Below are 16195 nucleotides of genomic sequence, written 5' to 3'. Positions count from 1 at the left end.
TCACTGCCCATTTTTAAAAGCCTAGTAAAAAATGTAGTATTAGAATCAGGCACTGGTGCATTGTTAAGTAGATTTCTTCCTGTCCATTAGAAAAGGAGAGCAATGTTTATGCATGTATGCCACAAAAGAATGCATTGTTTACCAAGACTAAAATAGACTACCACACCACCGAAAAATATGGTAGGATTTCATCATTTAAAAAAAGATTTGAGAACAATAAGCAGATTTGGCAAAGGACCTCTATAAACTAGAGAGAGAGAGAGAGCTAAAAAAAAAGAGCTAAACGCTTGTAATAGGCTTAACAATTGGGACTACACTTGTATATGCTAGATATGTCCTGTTATCTCAATGGTGCTTTGCTATTCCCTGAGGCCACCCCAATCCAGCATTACCAACGTTTCCAACTGCCTGTATTGGTTCCACCATCCCCTTTGTAGTGCTGCCAAGTCCCTCCCCCTGCAGATATTACAAAATGAAATGTCACATAGGGAGTGAGTTAACAAAATCAGCATGTAGATTGTCTTAGATGTCAAATTGGAGGACCATTTCCATCCATTCAAGTCATCTTATCCTTCATCAAAGACCAAACCCCAACCCCAATCATCAATCAAAAACCAGTAATAATGTGTGCTAGTGTTAGCCAAGTGACACTATTTGCCTAGAATCAAGAATATCATCAGTTGTTACAGTTTTCTTCTAAGCAGATTTCCAACAAAAAAACGCTAATATTGTGATTAGAACATACCTCCTTCCAGCCCATGCCTTTCAGAAGTTTTCTGGCATAACTACCAGCTCCAAACGACAAGTTCAAGGCCTCGGCTGCAGCTTCTTCTGTATTGGCAGAAGCATATGATGATGACTGTTCATCTTCATCAAACTTTGAATTCTTTTGTCCAGGGCCCACTCCAAAACCCCCATGCAAGGTTCTTCTCTCGGCAGCTCTGTCCCTATACACATGGATTCTCTGCTGGAGATACAGTAGGAGACAAATCAGGGGTTAAACAAGGTGGATTGTGAAAAGGATGCATATAATCCAGAAGATCATATCTAAATGTATATTGTTTAAAACATATAGAACATTTCTCACAAATAGAATATGCCTAATCACCCAAAAATCCAAAACTTTTAACTAGCTAGTATGGGTTTGGTACCTTCGGATCAAAATCTAACACTAGTGTAAACAATAAACATAATATCTAGCATCTGATAAAGCATTAAGACATCACTGATAGCTCTAAGCTATGCCATTCCCTTATCAATGCTCAAAACTGTCTTCTTTTGGTATTACTTGACGCCATAAACTGAGTTACTACTTGACGCCATAAACTAGCATTGCATATGCAAACCATCTTCATCAAGGGAATGCTCAAATAGCATTGCACATGTCCATGGAAAAACTTCAAATTTTTACATGCATGTGATGCCATTACTTATATGAACTCATGTTTATCTGTTAATTCTATTAAAGGACTCACTCTTGCCATTACGTTATGTGCTTCTATTTTCTATGCTCTTCTGATACTATTGATATACCTTTGTTTGTTGACTAGAATAAGATTAGGTATGGTTTCAGCACATCAACTTCAAATCCAAGCTTTTAAAATAAACAAGTTACCTGTCCAAATGCGGAAAGATTATCTGGTGATGTAGACAAATCTTTGCTGGTGGATACTCCATCTGCAGTTTTTGATACATGGTTTCCACTAGATTTAGAGAATGGGAGAGAGTGACTATCTACTAATAATTCAGGGAATCCCCAATCTTTTGTTGGGTTGGAAGAATCATAAGTTGACAATGAAGCTAGGTATCTTGCATTTGGTGTCCGCAACTTATAAACTTGACCTGATAGAAGGAAATTTCATATAAGTCCAAAATCACACTATTTTCAACAAACTGCGAAATATCTTTGTCATTCGCCATCCGCTTCAGCAAACAAATGAATACAGGCCAATAAAGAACGACCTGGCATATAATGTAGAAGGTTTGTATATGTTGTCAAATGAAAAGAGGTAAATGCAAACCTGACGTGACTCGTACCAGATCAAGATGTACTTCACATATTGGGGCAGTTTTTAGGAGACCACCACCCGAAGGCATGGACGGATGACACTTGGCAGACCTTCTCACTAATCTTCCAACCAGCCTCACCACCTCACCTTTTCCATCCTTTCTGGTCCCTGTAACCTTTTCCCAGTCCCATAAATCCACAACTTCAAATTCTGGCATTGGCTCTTCCCCAGATTTAATGACTTGACCATACTGTGCTCGCCAGTTTTCTTCATCCCATGACGCACCTAATCAACAAATGCTTGTGTTAATCCATGTGTCAAAATTTTGGATCACCAATTTCTTGTACAGGTTAATGACCCAAAAATTGTATAGATCAACTATCTAAACATCCATTTAGGATGGTTTGACAATCAACAGAGAAACTTAAGAAACAATCTTATATGGATTTAAATGGTTGATATTCAAGCAAATGTCAGGTTATTGGTTCTTGGAGAGACAAATGGCTGATACTTGCTAGGATAACATAGGTGAGGTTTACATGTATACATGTGGATGGTGTTAATATTTGGATGAACAAGCCACTTAATAGAGATAACAATAAACCTGATATTAATAATATTATAATGAAAATGGACATCAAGCACTTGATTATTAGCAACATCATAGTGGCCATACCTTCATCTAAGACATTTCCACTTGAATTAGTTACATCACAATGGTTCTCTGGACACCATTCTCCTTCCAGCTCATAAGCATCACTGGTCCCTGCAATCCCATGAATCAAGCCAATATAGGCCCTATCCCAGATAGGGTAGTCTATAAAAAAACAAGAGGATTTGGGACTAACCTTCAGCGGGCAGTGCATCATCTGTTTCCAAGGGCATCATCACATGATCAGAATCAGTAACTACTGGCTTGGAATAACCAGACAAATAAAGTTCAATAAGTGTATCTTCTAACCTAAAAAGGTAAACAGATATAGTCAGGAAAGCGATCATGATGTGATGAGCTGATGATGAATAATAGGAATTGAGATGTTTAAAGTAGCATACCATTCCGATGGAGGAGGTGGATTTTCAGGTTCACTACTGTTGGAGCACTCTGTGTCGCCTGTTAGTAACAGTTGGTTAATTGATCAAATTCAATGCATTTAATCCAGAATCATTAAGCACTTATTTGAAATTGCATAGAAGGAGATTCAAACCCAGTTCTGAAGAATATTAAGTGATCTGAAAACATCTGATGGAAACCATATGGGACTAAAGAGAACCTATAGATTTTACAAGATTAATGCCATTTTTTTTGGCCAATATGCTATTACAATGGACTTCTACAATAAATTGACCCAATTGATATTCAAAATAGCTCCAAAGCACAAACTTAAGGTACAATCATTAAGGTCTTGTCAGGCCACAATGCCTATAATAAATCACATTGTGGTTTCCATGATAATAATCATTCTTTGAAATGGAAACAGCATAATATACAAACTTCTTTACAACAGTTGGCATGCATGCTCACCTAGCCTGTTTTCATCAGGAGTAGTCTCTATACACTGGTAAACTTCACATTCATCTCCCTGGAATGCATGGCAATTTTCATTGCTGCCACATCTAAATGTTTCATCCTGACTGGGATTATCATAACCAGTTTCTTTGTTCTGATCAATTTCACCTTCACCACTCTGAGAAAAAACAACAAAAACTAACATCAAGAACATTACATAACACAATCCTCTCTATCAAAAACAACCAGAATACTACCTTTTCAGACTCCATAAGCACATAATTTCCATTCTCAAACTTGTAATAAAGCCCATCTCTACCACTATAGTACCATCCAGCAACTGGGTCATGGTAAAATCCACTACTGCATCAAATTAAGACCCCAAAAACATTATAAATAAATAGAAGGACAACAACTTATGACCGAGCAACAAACTTTAAGGATACATAAAAATTGAAATACTTTGATTTAACCAAAGATGAAATCTTTTTGACAATTTGAGAATCCTAAATTAATGAAACTACAAAAAAAAAAGGGGTTGTGTTTTTGAGTAGTAAAGAAAAACCTGGCATGGAAATAGAGCTGAGAATTCTCGTCCCAAACAAAGGAGCAATCGTCTGGTTCAGAGGTACCCATCATTTGTTCTTGCTTTGTTTCTCTATAGTCTATAATTGAGTTGCAGAGATTTGAAATTCAGTGTTAATATTAGAAGTAGAAAGCCACAGGCAATGAAGCTTTGAGTCTGGGTCGCCTTGGGAGCGTGGTGGTGATGGAGAACATTGTTTTTTGGTCTGGGCTGAGGCTTGCTGCAAAACAGAGTCCAAAATTGAGTTTGGGCTGAAACTGAGCTTTAGATTGCTTGAGTTGGGCCCAAAACCCTTTAATTACTTTTTTGAATAGGCCTAAATCTAGGCTGCATCTCCATGGCTCGGTGGCCTAGAAAAGGGGTCTGAGTCGTCTGTCCATGAAAACATATTTGAAAGTTTAATGTGGTTACCTAAATGGTTTTATATGACACCCACTAATGCAATTTTTGATAAAACGTGAAGGTAATGAATATCTTAGGATATTGGTTAAAGTTGAATTTTATACTCTAATCAATTGACTTTTAATAAGGAATCGAGTCACTTTCAGTTTAAAATATAATAGCCTCTAAGCACGCTTTCAAAGACTCTTTTATTTTTGGATAAAAGTTAATAATTTGTATTCATTATAATTTGAAATTGCTACTGTAGGGATAAAGTCCCCGGATCAAATAATGGGCCTTGGACCCCATATAGAGTTCAACCACATCCGAGGAGAAAGTGTGGGCGCCAAAAGGGCTCCCGGCCCAATTTTTCTGGGCCCAAACTTATTTAAAAGGCGGTCTGAGGTAATGAATATCTTAGGATATTGGTTAAAGTTGAATTTTATACTCTAATCAATTGACTTTTAATAAGGAATCGAGTCACTTTCAGTTTAAAATATAATAGCCTCTAAGCACGCTTTCAAAGACTCTTTTATTTTTGGATAAAAGTTAATAATTTGTATTCATTATAATTTGAAATTGCTACTGTAGGGATAAAGTCCCCGGATCAAATAATGGGCCTTGGGCCCCATATAGAGTTCAACCACATCCGAGGAGAAAGTGTGGGCGCCAAAAGGGCTCCCGGCCCAATTTTTCTGGGCCCAAACTTATTTAAAAGGCGGTCTAAGGAGGAATGTTTCCTCGAACGTGCCAAGTATTGCTCAAAACATGCATCCAACCAGCAATAAAGAATTACACCAACGAGTATTAGTAGTAAGAATGAGTCCCACAAGCCTGGAGGAGGGAATAGAGTATCAGATGTCAAGGGAGAGACTACGGCTGCCACATTAAATGCAGGGCAGCTACTTTTCTGGCCGCATTAATGTGGAGAAGACAGGTGAACAGTGTTACCTTGGCCACTACAACTCATAGAAAGATAGGGGAGATGTCCGATGGGACGGGCACTCAAGTGAAGACCCAGATGATTAACAAGTGTAAGGTTCTGATGATTCCAAGGAGGCTATATAAGGGAGGAGAATCCCCATAAAGAGGGGATCGAAAAAAGGGGGAAGGAAAAAGAAGAAGAAAGAGAGAAAAACCATAGCCTTTTGTCAAGAATAGAAGTGCACCCACACGTCTCCTCGGATCGAATATCCAGTGGACAAAAAGGAGATATTCTCATGTTCAATTGTTGTATGGCCCAGAATTAACTAACGTTCATTTCGTTAGGGCCTAGTTCTGTAATCCGCTCTCTACAAATTCATTATTTAAGGCTCCTTGGGCCAGAACCACCTACCCATTGGGCCTGGGCCCCAAAAAGAGGCCTTACAGCTACATTTTCTAATTATAAAAAACATAGGAGTGTGATGAAAAAAAAAAATATTTCATCTACAAACGCATATCACTAATCAAACCCTTAAGTATTTTTTTTATCACACCCCTAGGTATTTTATAATTAGAAAATGTAGCAATCCTAAATTATAATGAATACAAGTTATTAACCTTTCCACAAAAATAAAAGAGTCTTTGGGCTAGTCCACTATAACTTTTTTTTTTTTAAATTAAATAATCCACTATAACTTGAACATGAATACATAAAATATAAAATATGCGTAAATAATAATATCTCCCCATTATAATTGTTAAAATCCATATCTATTCATTTTTATTATTAGTACTGAATTCACTCCAATATTTGTAGGCATATCTAATCTAGCAACCCTTTTTTTTTTCTTTTTTTTTTTTTAGTGAAGTATAGAAAATGAATCCAGTAAGGTGGTGGACTATGCTAGTGGTGTTAGGTTGCTTCCTACGGCACTAAGCCCAAGTTTTCTAGATAAGGGAGTTGGGACTGGTCCAACTACAACTTATATTGGTCCGGCTTGTACGCAAACTAGGTCATGTCTGCCAGGAACGTTTTTACGGCAGGCAAAACTGTTTCAGACAAGTTGTGGCAGACATAATAACAATAATAATAAAATAAACAAAAAATATCTGGCCACTCAATGGGAAATGACCAAACAGCCCTTGAACTCAATTACAGCAGCAATATTAATCGTTTTTTACGGAAGGGAAAGAATAGAACAGAAGTTAACAAATATTAATATGTATGAGTTAGTTAGAATGGTAAGGAAATCAACCAAAATCTGATCCGCAGGAGCAGAGCCAAAGATGAAAGAACGTTCCTTCTCAACATAGTTAATCTCTCAGGAAAGAGTCTTACCGTGGAGATTAACTGTCCTGAGGGAAACGAATCTGAGTGGTTTTTCTGCACAAATGCTCCTTGAGGTTTTCATAGAGAGCAGGATTTCATGAGGGAGAGAGGGAACTAATCTACTGGTGCATGCCTACCGTTCTAATTCTCACTTTTGTCTTTCTTTCTTATGGTTTTCTTTCTTTCTTTTCCCACTCGTTTCTTTGCTATTTCTTTGTTTCTCTTTTTAAGTTCCTATTTCTTAGTCGAAGTTCCTGTCGTTCCCCCCTCTTCTGCTCACGGCAAGACCCTCTTTTTATAGTGCCTGCTATGACCAGATTTTACTGTTTTAGCCCTTAACTCCTTTTGTCTGGTTTGGGTGTACTGGCCGACTATCACTGTTCCGTCTGTGTGTCACCTTCCCATCACCAGACAAGGAAGAGTATTTTGTTTGTTTGTCTGCCATGGCACCCTTTCCTGCTACGGTCTGGGTTCTTTCTCTCTCCCTATCCCTCATGGCATGCACCTAATAGTTATAACTCAGCTTGCCTCTTTTGGGTAGTAAGTCATCCCAGCAGGACACCTCCCCGAAAGACTTATTACCCAAAAGAACTTGAGCCAGAACCTTCAAAATATATTTTTCCCCTCTTCCTACCACCAAACCATGCCCTCTGAATCTCTGACCCCCCGACCTCACCATGCTCTGTCTTGGCTGGGTACAAACTGGTGGTGCCTGGGCCTTGCGCGTGCCTTCTTTCCATATGTGTCCAAAATCTGCCTACTGCCCATTCATCTGTCGTGGTCCGGAGGCTTGCCTGTATTGCCTGCCGTCCGTTTTCTTTGACCTTTTATGTGGTTGCTTCTTGATTTCCCGCTCCTATCAGGAGCTGAGCTTTATTTGATGATAAGCCTTATATTTCTTTGGCCCACCACATTTCCTGCCATATTTGTTCTGTTATTCCTGCTGTAATGATTTAATCTTGCTGGGCCTCTTTAGGCCAGCCGTTTATTATTTCTCCCAGTGGCTTGGTATGGCCACTGGTTTCTTTTCTTACTTATGAGCTCCTGTATCCCTTTTGTTTTTCTCTTAAGCTTCTTTGGCCCATTTGCTTTCTTTGGGCTTCTTTGGCCCATTTACTTTCTTTGGACTTCCTTGGCCCTTTTGCTAATTCTGCATTCATATGGGTTTTTACTAACTTCATTGGGTTTCTCCAGCCCAATAACCTTATTCTCATCTGTGGGGTTCATGGGTCTGCCATAAACCCCTTACTTTCTTAGTTTACATTATTTTGAGCTTGCGGCGGCCTTTTCTCACTTTTCTACATCATACACTACCCATGAGATGCTATTTCTCTTTTTCCGGACTTCTCTAAGCCCACTTGCCTCTTCAAGGCCCATTTGTTTATTTCTTGGGCCTGTGATCCATTATTCCTGTTGCTTGGGCCTGATAGTTTTGCTGTCTGCTTTGCCAATTCTTTGCTGCCCTTGTTATTGGGCTTTCCTTCTTTCCATCTGGATTCTCACAAATGGCCCTCAACAAATACTATATATATGTGTGTGTGTGTGTGTGTGTCTGTGTGTGTGTATACATACATATATATATATATATATATATTCTAAGTCATAAAAAAAAAAAAAAAAATTCCAATACCAAACATCATCAAAAAATGAAGAAAGAGAATAACAGTAAGTAAACTATACAGTGGCTTAGATACAGAAGTGGAAGAAGGGTTTGATAATTTAGGGGCTGGTGGCTTTTCTTCCTGGAGTTTAGTCCCTGAACGCAATGGGTAACGTTGAAGCTTCGGTTTCCCCAATCCTACAATGTCTCCTCAAACAAACATACAACACCACAACCTCAGTTCCCAAAAAACAAAAAAAAAAAAAAATACAGAGAAAGAGAGAGGGTGTTGTTGTTGAATACCAGGAAGAGGAATCTAGGTTAGTTCCTTGACTGGGTCTTCCATGGCTATGGCTCTATATGGCTGTTGGGTGTCTCTGCTTTTTCAGATTTTTTTATTCTTCCTGTTTTTGGTCATAGAGAAAAAAAAAAAAAAAAACGGGATTCTTTCGGAGAAAACTGAAGTAACTACACAAAACTCACAATAGTAGTATAGATTCATTGGCAAGTTTTATTATACATGTTTCTTTTTTATGAGAAATTCTATTCAGAAAATGTGGGTAGGTAAATACGTGGGAGAGTATACATGGGCAGTTTTTTAAGTTATTGAATAGAAGTAGGAATTTAGATCAACGTAGAAATAGGAATGAGGAGTTTTTTTTAGCTATTGAGTAGAAGTAGGAAGACATTTCAACGTAATAGTAATATATATATATATATATATATATATATACACACATATATATTGTTAAAGGTGTCTTGGATTCTCTAAATTTACTAGTAGTGACATGTAATAGTAATATATTATTAGAGTTGTCTTGGATCCTTTGAATTTACTCGTAGTGGCACATAATAGTAGAATGCTTTTGCATATATATATATATATATATATATATCAGTGGCGACTCTAAGAATTTTTTTAGGGGAGTCATCAAGAAATTTAAATTAAATAAAATTTAATGAAAAAAATTGAATATATCGAGTCATAAAAAAAAAAGAAGCAAATATATGAAATTTTACAACTTCTACAAGTTTTCATATTTTTAAATCATTACATGATAGTTCATTATCAGTTTTTATTATCTATTGTCGATGTGACTAGGCATGACCATTTTATTTTGTTAAGTTTGTATAACATTTATTTATTTTTATAAAAATGTTTTAAATTAAAATGACAAAATGAAACTGTGGGGGCCAACTCTCTAGAAGGTAATATTAAAACTGTATGAATTGGGCTTATGGCCCAATTCGAGGATATCAACCAATCCGAGGATGGTTAAATAAGGTTATAATGGGAGTGGTATAAGAAGAAGAGATAAAGATTGTATGTGATAGTCCAAAATACGTCCGAGGAGATAATTCATCTCGGAAACGGGGATCCGAGACTGGTAAGAATGTTTTATCATCTCAGGCATCCTTCAAGGTTGCATCACAACTGAGAGTTGGGCATTGGATAAGAAATGAGTAAAGGGTGGCAACAAATATCTTCAAAAGTTGCTACATTCACATTAAATGCCTTTCAACCAACTCTCTGGCCGCATTAATGTGGAGGTGATACCTGAACAGTGATCAAGCAGTCTTACAACTACTAGTTGATGATTCTGGGAGGTGTTGGATGGGACAAGAAGGAGTTCCTAGAATCCAACCTACACATGTATGGTTGGGATGATACCAAGATTGTAGTATATAACATAGGAAGGTGGCCTAAAGAAAGGGATTGGAAAAAAATCAAGAAATCCCGATAAAAAAAAAATATTGCGAACCCTTGTAACTGTGTTCTTCAACAAGATATTATACTATAAGCTCCTCAGGCCGTGTCAATGACAGATTTTCTTATTTTACTTGTGTTTAACAACCTTAATTCAGCAACTTTTATTATCTATCTTTTGGAGTAGAACTAGTTCTTTCACCTACGCTCTATAAATTCATTGTTTGAGCTTGTTAGGCTTAAACCCAATCCTACACTGGGTCCAATCCAAATTTAGCCCTTACAGCAACCCACTGACACTATATTATTTATTAACCCACATATCCATATTCGTCCATATATAAATATTACACTAAGTGTCTACTTAATCAATCAAATATTTGAACAATTGCCGACTTTACTATTTTTTTTTCTTCAATCACGTACTAACATAAATAATACACTAAATGTCTAATTGTTGTTTAGTTTTAGGTTGTACTAATCTATATATGATCAAAGTGTGCAAAATTTCAGCTAATGCAAAAATATTTTTAAGCATAAAATAAACTAATAAAAAATTATATTTTTTTTGAAGTCAAGGGGTTCATTTGAACCCCCTAAACAACAAGTGCTACCGCCCCAGATAGATATAAATATATATATTAATTTTTGCTACTTCCTAATGCAAATGAAATCTTGTTTTAGTCTCCTTAAAACAATTGAATATAATGAGTGCATGAGGGTATCCGTTAACATAAAGAGAAATTATCTTATACATTTAGCATATGTATAATCTCTTTCACCATGTTTAAATCCTATATAATTTTTAAATCGACACTACATATAAGGACGATGCATATACAAAATAAGAAACTAAAATGTTTAAAACCACAAAAGAGGATGACTTGGATTTGAAAATATACAGTAAAGATTAAAATACATCAAAAATTTTCTAAAATATCTCATTAACAAATATTCTAAGCGCATTCATTGACAGGACCCTTGTTTTAATTGACTCTTCAACTTTTATGTCAGATGTTGAATACCCGATCCATTTGTCATTTCTTTTCAAATAAGGAAAAAGTTAGTTTATATATCCAACATATGCATATCATATCTTTCTAGCTATCATGTGTGATCAGTCTTATACAATTGTTGAAACGAAGTGATGTGCAAGGAGGATACATATAGTAGCTTTGATATATAGTATCATCGTATCAGTATCGAACTTGGTGATCCTCCTCAAAGATATTAAGATAAGAACCCTCATCCTGGATATCAATGTCTAGACTCTAGATAATTATGCTAGTTTGGTGAGATTAATTGACCTGTGACTAAAGTGATGGTGTAATATATGCATGTGAAATCTGTACGTGTGCTATAATAAGTGGTAACCCTTGTTTCTCCTTTCATGTCTTTTTTTTTATTTATTTTTTTTTTAAAGAGTTTTTACTTATGGCAATTATTCCATAATGATAGCTCTTTATCATCAGATTAAGACACTAACCAATTTTTGATGTAGGCGGGGATTGAATCCCAAATCTCTTATTCAACTATAAGAAATTTTACCATCAGAATGGTATGCAACCTCTACGTAGCCATAATTCTCAAGCTTTTTTAAATTTAAAAGGAAGATGAGATGTCACAAAACTACTGAGAGTTTAGCTTTTAGGTGTGTGTCAGGCTAAATACCCTTCATACCTAGTCCCCCCTTAATCGATCCCCACGTATATATGTTTAGTTGTGTACGTGTGAGTTCACCCACTTTCTTATTGTTGTTCATGTAGGTTGTGTTTGTTCTTTGTGAAGACCTGGCTAAGTTAAATGTACTCCCAATTGTTCTCAAAGTAGCCTAGTAAGTAATGGCCCACTATATATATATATATATATATATATATCTGTCTATCTTCCAATCTACCACCTCAAATACTTGTGAATGTGATGCTGTATTAAGCACAATTTACCACCTCAAATATAAAAAAATTGTGAAATTTATTACATTTGTAGTGTTGTTGCTTCTTGATATGAAATGAAGTCATATTAAAAGCATAACATTTTTCATAATAGATGAATTATCAAGTTTTTATTGATTGTTATTTAAACACTATTTATAGAACTTTATTATTTATCATTCACTGCACGCACAGTTGTCACATCCACCATTATGAAATATTTTTGTTATAACTTGTATTTATCTAGACTGGTAGGAAATGAGTGAATGTGAATCCACCACATATATATATTGATTAGACTTGTATGAAATGAACGAACGTGAATCCATATTGTTTTAGAAGAAAAGCCAAAAAGGCAAAAAAAAAAAAAAATAATAATAATAATAATTGAAAGATGAAACAAAACAAAACAATCTCTATTTAAGAAAGGTACAAAATTTTCTTTAAATTCTTATGTGACATAATATTTTGTTATTATTTGTATGAGTCTAGACTTGTACAAAATAAGTGAATGTGAATCCACCATATTGGTTAGACTTGTAAGAACTATGAAATGAGCGAACGGGAATCCATATTGTTTTATAAATACTGCCCATAAGGTATCTTCGAAATGAGTATAGATTCCTCAATTGGTCCTGTGGTCGAGGATACTTTGGACCCTGTGATTGAGTGATTTCTGGTCCTGAATTATAGGACTGCAATCTTGTCTCCTTTTCTCTTTTTCTTTTACTGTTAATATAGCTAGGAATATATTTGTGGCTTTGCTTTTGCGTAGCTCCTTGGATCTTTTTCTTTTACTGTTGAATTTTGGAATGTATCTACTATTTTGTGGCTTTTCTTACTCTTTCTAGAGTTCCTTAGAAGTTTCTAGTTTTTTTTTTTCCTCAATGGGAATTCTGAGTGGTTGTGAATTGAAAGTACCTACTCAAAAAGAAAATATAAAACAAACCCACTATTAGAAAAGAAAGAAATTAAAATAAAAAAAAGTTTATTCCACCCACGTACCCCAACCAACCGCTATATATATGAGGAATGATATTGAAATATATTCAGTCCTTATTTATTTCTAAGTCAGAACATATTTTAAAAAAAAAATTGTCAAGAAAATAATTAAATAGGGTTTTTTTTTTTTTTGCTTTTAATAACAGTTGGGGTGAGGGTTTCAAATCTAGATACTCCCACAAAGAGAACCAAATAATCAGGAGCATCTTGGCATGGTTATATGGTTAAAATCGCATCACTAATAAGTTGGGAATCATTATTCAAATCACATAAGCTTTGCATGACTAAGAAAGTGTCGATCGACTATTAAAATTACCCAGATATGTTCGGCTTTGATATGACATAGGGATTTTCATTGTTTTTTGAGGAATTATTGTTCCTGGTTCATTCCTTACATTGGAGTGATACATAGGAATAATTGTCCACCTCTTTTTATTTTTTTATTCAACAATTGAGATGATTAGTGTCAAAATACTGATTGTACCAAAAATCTAAACTCTTGGAATATGATAAATTTAATCATTTAACTATATACTTGAGATTTTAAATGGAATGTAAAGTGCAAGAGATAAGGATTGAACTAAATTTTTTTTGCTCTGATACCATATTAAATTATCGATTGTCCCAAAAGTTTATTTTGACATCTCTATTAAAAGCATTAAAAAATACTATTTGAACTAAAAGACTTTTGATATATATTTTCTATATTGTTTTGAGTCTTTTGACATGGAAATGATATAATATTTAGAAGAATTATTGGTTGATATAGGATTGATATGATAGAGATGTTTGTGTGAGAGAGAGATTGATAGAGATGGAGGAAGCCCACTTTGAGAAGAAGTAGCTAGCTTGGTTCAACAGGGGTATCAATGTTTGACCCAACCTGCGAACACGATATGAACCTAACACGGGTTTTTTCGGGTTAGGGTTGGGCCTTAATGGGTTTGGGTCATAAACGGGTCAACCCGAAAGCGACACGATAAGAAACGTGTCATAAGCGGGTCAACCCGTGTAACCCGCAATAGACACGTTTGACACGCCAATTTATTTGTGTCAACCCGAAATGACCCACTTAACATAACCCGTTTAACTCGTATAACAAATAAATATTTATTTTATTTTAGATTTGTCAAGTACCTTTTATATCCAACATATATTTTAAATTTAAAAAGCAAAGTGAGTAATTATAAAAATTTACAAGGGATATAATTAGAAATTGAAACTTTCAGATCCTAGAACTACTAATTCTTTTTTTTTTTTTTTTTTTGGCATAGAACTTGCACAAATAAAATTGGATGAGCTTGTGGAAGATGTTATGAATTTTGACATCAACAAAGAATCTATGGATGATAATCGTGGTCATAGTCAGGATTAGTCTACTGTTTGCTCAAATTCTTTCAATATTGATACTTTGCATCTGGCGAGTTCCAAGGATATTATATTTTTGTTGAACTATGTTATTTTATTATTATTAAACTTTGTTATTTTGAATTTGGGTTAAAGTGTATGCACTTCTTTTGGAGTGTAAAGAACTTATCTCTAGATGAATGTTATATTTTTGTTGAACTATATTATTTTGAATGTGAGTTGAAGACTTGAGGTGTATGTACTGCTTTTTGAGATGTTAAAAAAAAATATTTCTAGATAGATGTTATATTTAATATTATGCAAGTTAAAATGAGTTGTGTTACATTTGTGTTAACCCAACACAATTCATTTATTAAGCGTGTCAAATGGGTTGGGTTAGGTCAACTCACCTTATTAACAGGTCGGGTTAGGGTTGAAGGATCATGACACGATTATTAAATGGGTCGGATTAGGGTTGAGTCATTTAGTCGAATATCCCTACCTCGACACGACACGAACCCGACACGCTAACCCGAATTGACACCACTTCAACTTCAAGGTCCAAGCCTAAAATTCAGGTTAAATTGTGGAAAAGCATGCTGAAGAAATGTCTAGAAAAGTGACGAACTATCAAGATTTCCCAAATAAAGACAGTAGTAGTAGCAACGGGAATAAAGAAAACTTTAGCAGTGTCCTCCCAAAGCATGTGGTAGACCTTGAAATGACTTCCAATCCACTCCACTTTGAGAAATATGGTCCCCATTGAGCTTATTATTCTGAGCAACCTTCTTCCTTAAACATCTTTTTTTTTTTTTGGATAAGTTCTTAAACATCTTTACTTGACAGGTTTAGCAGTGATACATTCATTCCCAATTGCCCTTTGAATTCAAGGACAATATTCCACGTGTGGCCTTTATATGTACAACTCTATCTTTGAATTTACTATCTAGACCTATTATTCCATAGAAATAGTTGCCGACAACCTTTGAGAGGAAAAGACACACACATCAATGCCACCAGTACTCTCAATATAACAATATGTTTCACATAACAAGCATCACTAGATTCTACGTCCAATTTATTTGGAAATTGAAATTGAAAATCAAACAACCAACCAAATGGTCCACATACCCTTTAAAGGGTGTTACTAGAATGTCCTCCCGAAAGCAAAATTTGCTCCAACTTGTACGTTGTTTTGTTCCTATAGGACAGAGATTGGGTGCATCGGACCCATTGCGATGACATATGGTCTAGTCTGTCCATTCTCATATATACTAGAACCAAGATTTCATCAGAATTATATGACTAATAAGTTAGAAGAGCATTTTCATCAATTTGTACAAAAATTTGTCTATTTTAGCAGAAAAATATATATATATATATATATATTTTTTTTTATACCCACTTATCATAATACTATGCATTAGATTATCTATTTTATATTATATTTTATTAAAATATTAATTTTTTTATTTTATTAATTGTTTCTCTTTCTTCACGCATAACAACTACTATCTATTCTCTTCCTTTATTTTTAAGATACGTAAAGAAATAATAAATAACAAAATACAAAATAAATAGTGTTAGACTACCAAAAAAAAATATGATGAAGTTATTTTTAGGTAAAACTGTGTAAATTTTACACTTTTTTTCTATAATACTCAAATTGATGTGAATGCTCGTACTAAGAAAAAAAATATGAATTTTGGATAAATAACATAGCATGTGGGTCATTTTTTTTATGCACCACTCATAAATCATAGTAGATTACATCATAGTTACTAAAAATTAATATAGTTTCTTAAAACTTATTAATTACATGTTACGCAGTATCTTTCTAAAACTTCTATATAAACCTCTCCTCATTGCC

General features: G+C 34.9%; 1 protein-coding gene across 4 annotated transcripts; it reads right to left on the bottom strand.

Moving 5' to 3' along the window:
- Positions 1 to 63: 63 nt before the first annotated feature.
- On the bottom strand, positions 64 to 4359 carry LOC115963883. Of its 4 annotated transcripts, none has more exons than XM_031083106.1 (10): positions 4082 to 4359; positions 3774 to 3876; positions 3532 to 3694; positions 3063 to 3120; positions 2858 to 2970; positions 2686 to 2775; positions 2022 to 2294; positions 1616 to 1842; positions 746 to 967; positions 64 to 456 (listed from the first exon to the last, which is right to left on the bottom strand). In XM_031083106.1, the coding sequence occupies exons 1-10, from the start codon at positions 4153 to 4155 to the stop codon at positions 346 to 348; spliced, it is 1434 nt and encodes a 477-aa protein (XP_030938966.1). In that variant the 5' UTR covers positions 4156 to 4359; the 3' UTR covers positions 64 to 345. The 4 variants fall into 4 exon arrangements, with proteins under 4 accessions (XP_030938966.1, XP_030938967.1, XP_030938964.1 ...); XM_031083104.1 differs by having other exon boundaries at positions 71 to 456; positions 3774 to 3879; positions 4082 to 4357; XM_031083105.1 differs by having other exon boundaries at positions 73 to 456; positions 746 to 964; positions 3774 to 3879; positions 4082 to 4356.
- Between the last annotated feature and the right edge of the window lie 11836 nt (positions 4360 to 16195).

This window comes from Quercus lobata, chromosome 10, assembly GCF_001633185.2.
Source record: "Quercus lobata isolate SW786 chromosome 10, ValleyOak3.0 Primary Assembly, whole genome shotgun sequence".
NCBI lineage: Eukaryota > Viridiplantae > Streptophyta > Magnoliopsida > Fagales > Fagaceae > Quercus > Quercus lobata.
The sequence above is the reverse complement of the archived record's forward strand: the minus strand, read 5'-3'. Positions and strand labels throughout refer to the sequence as shown.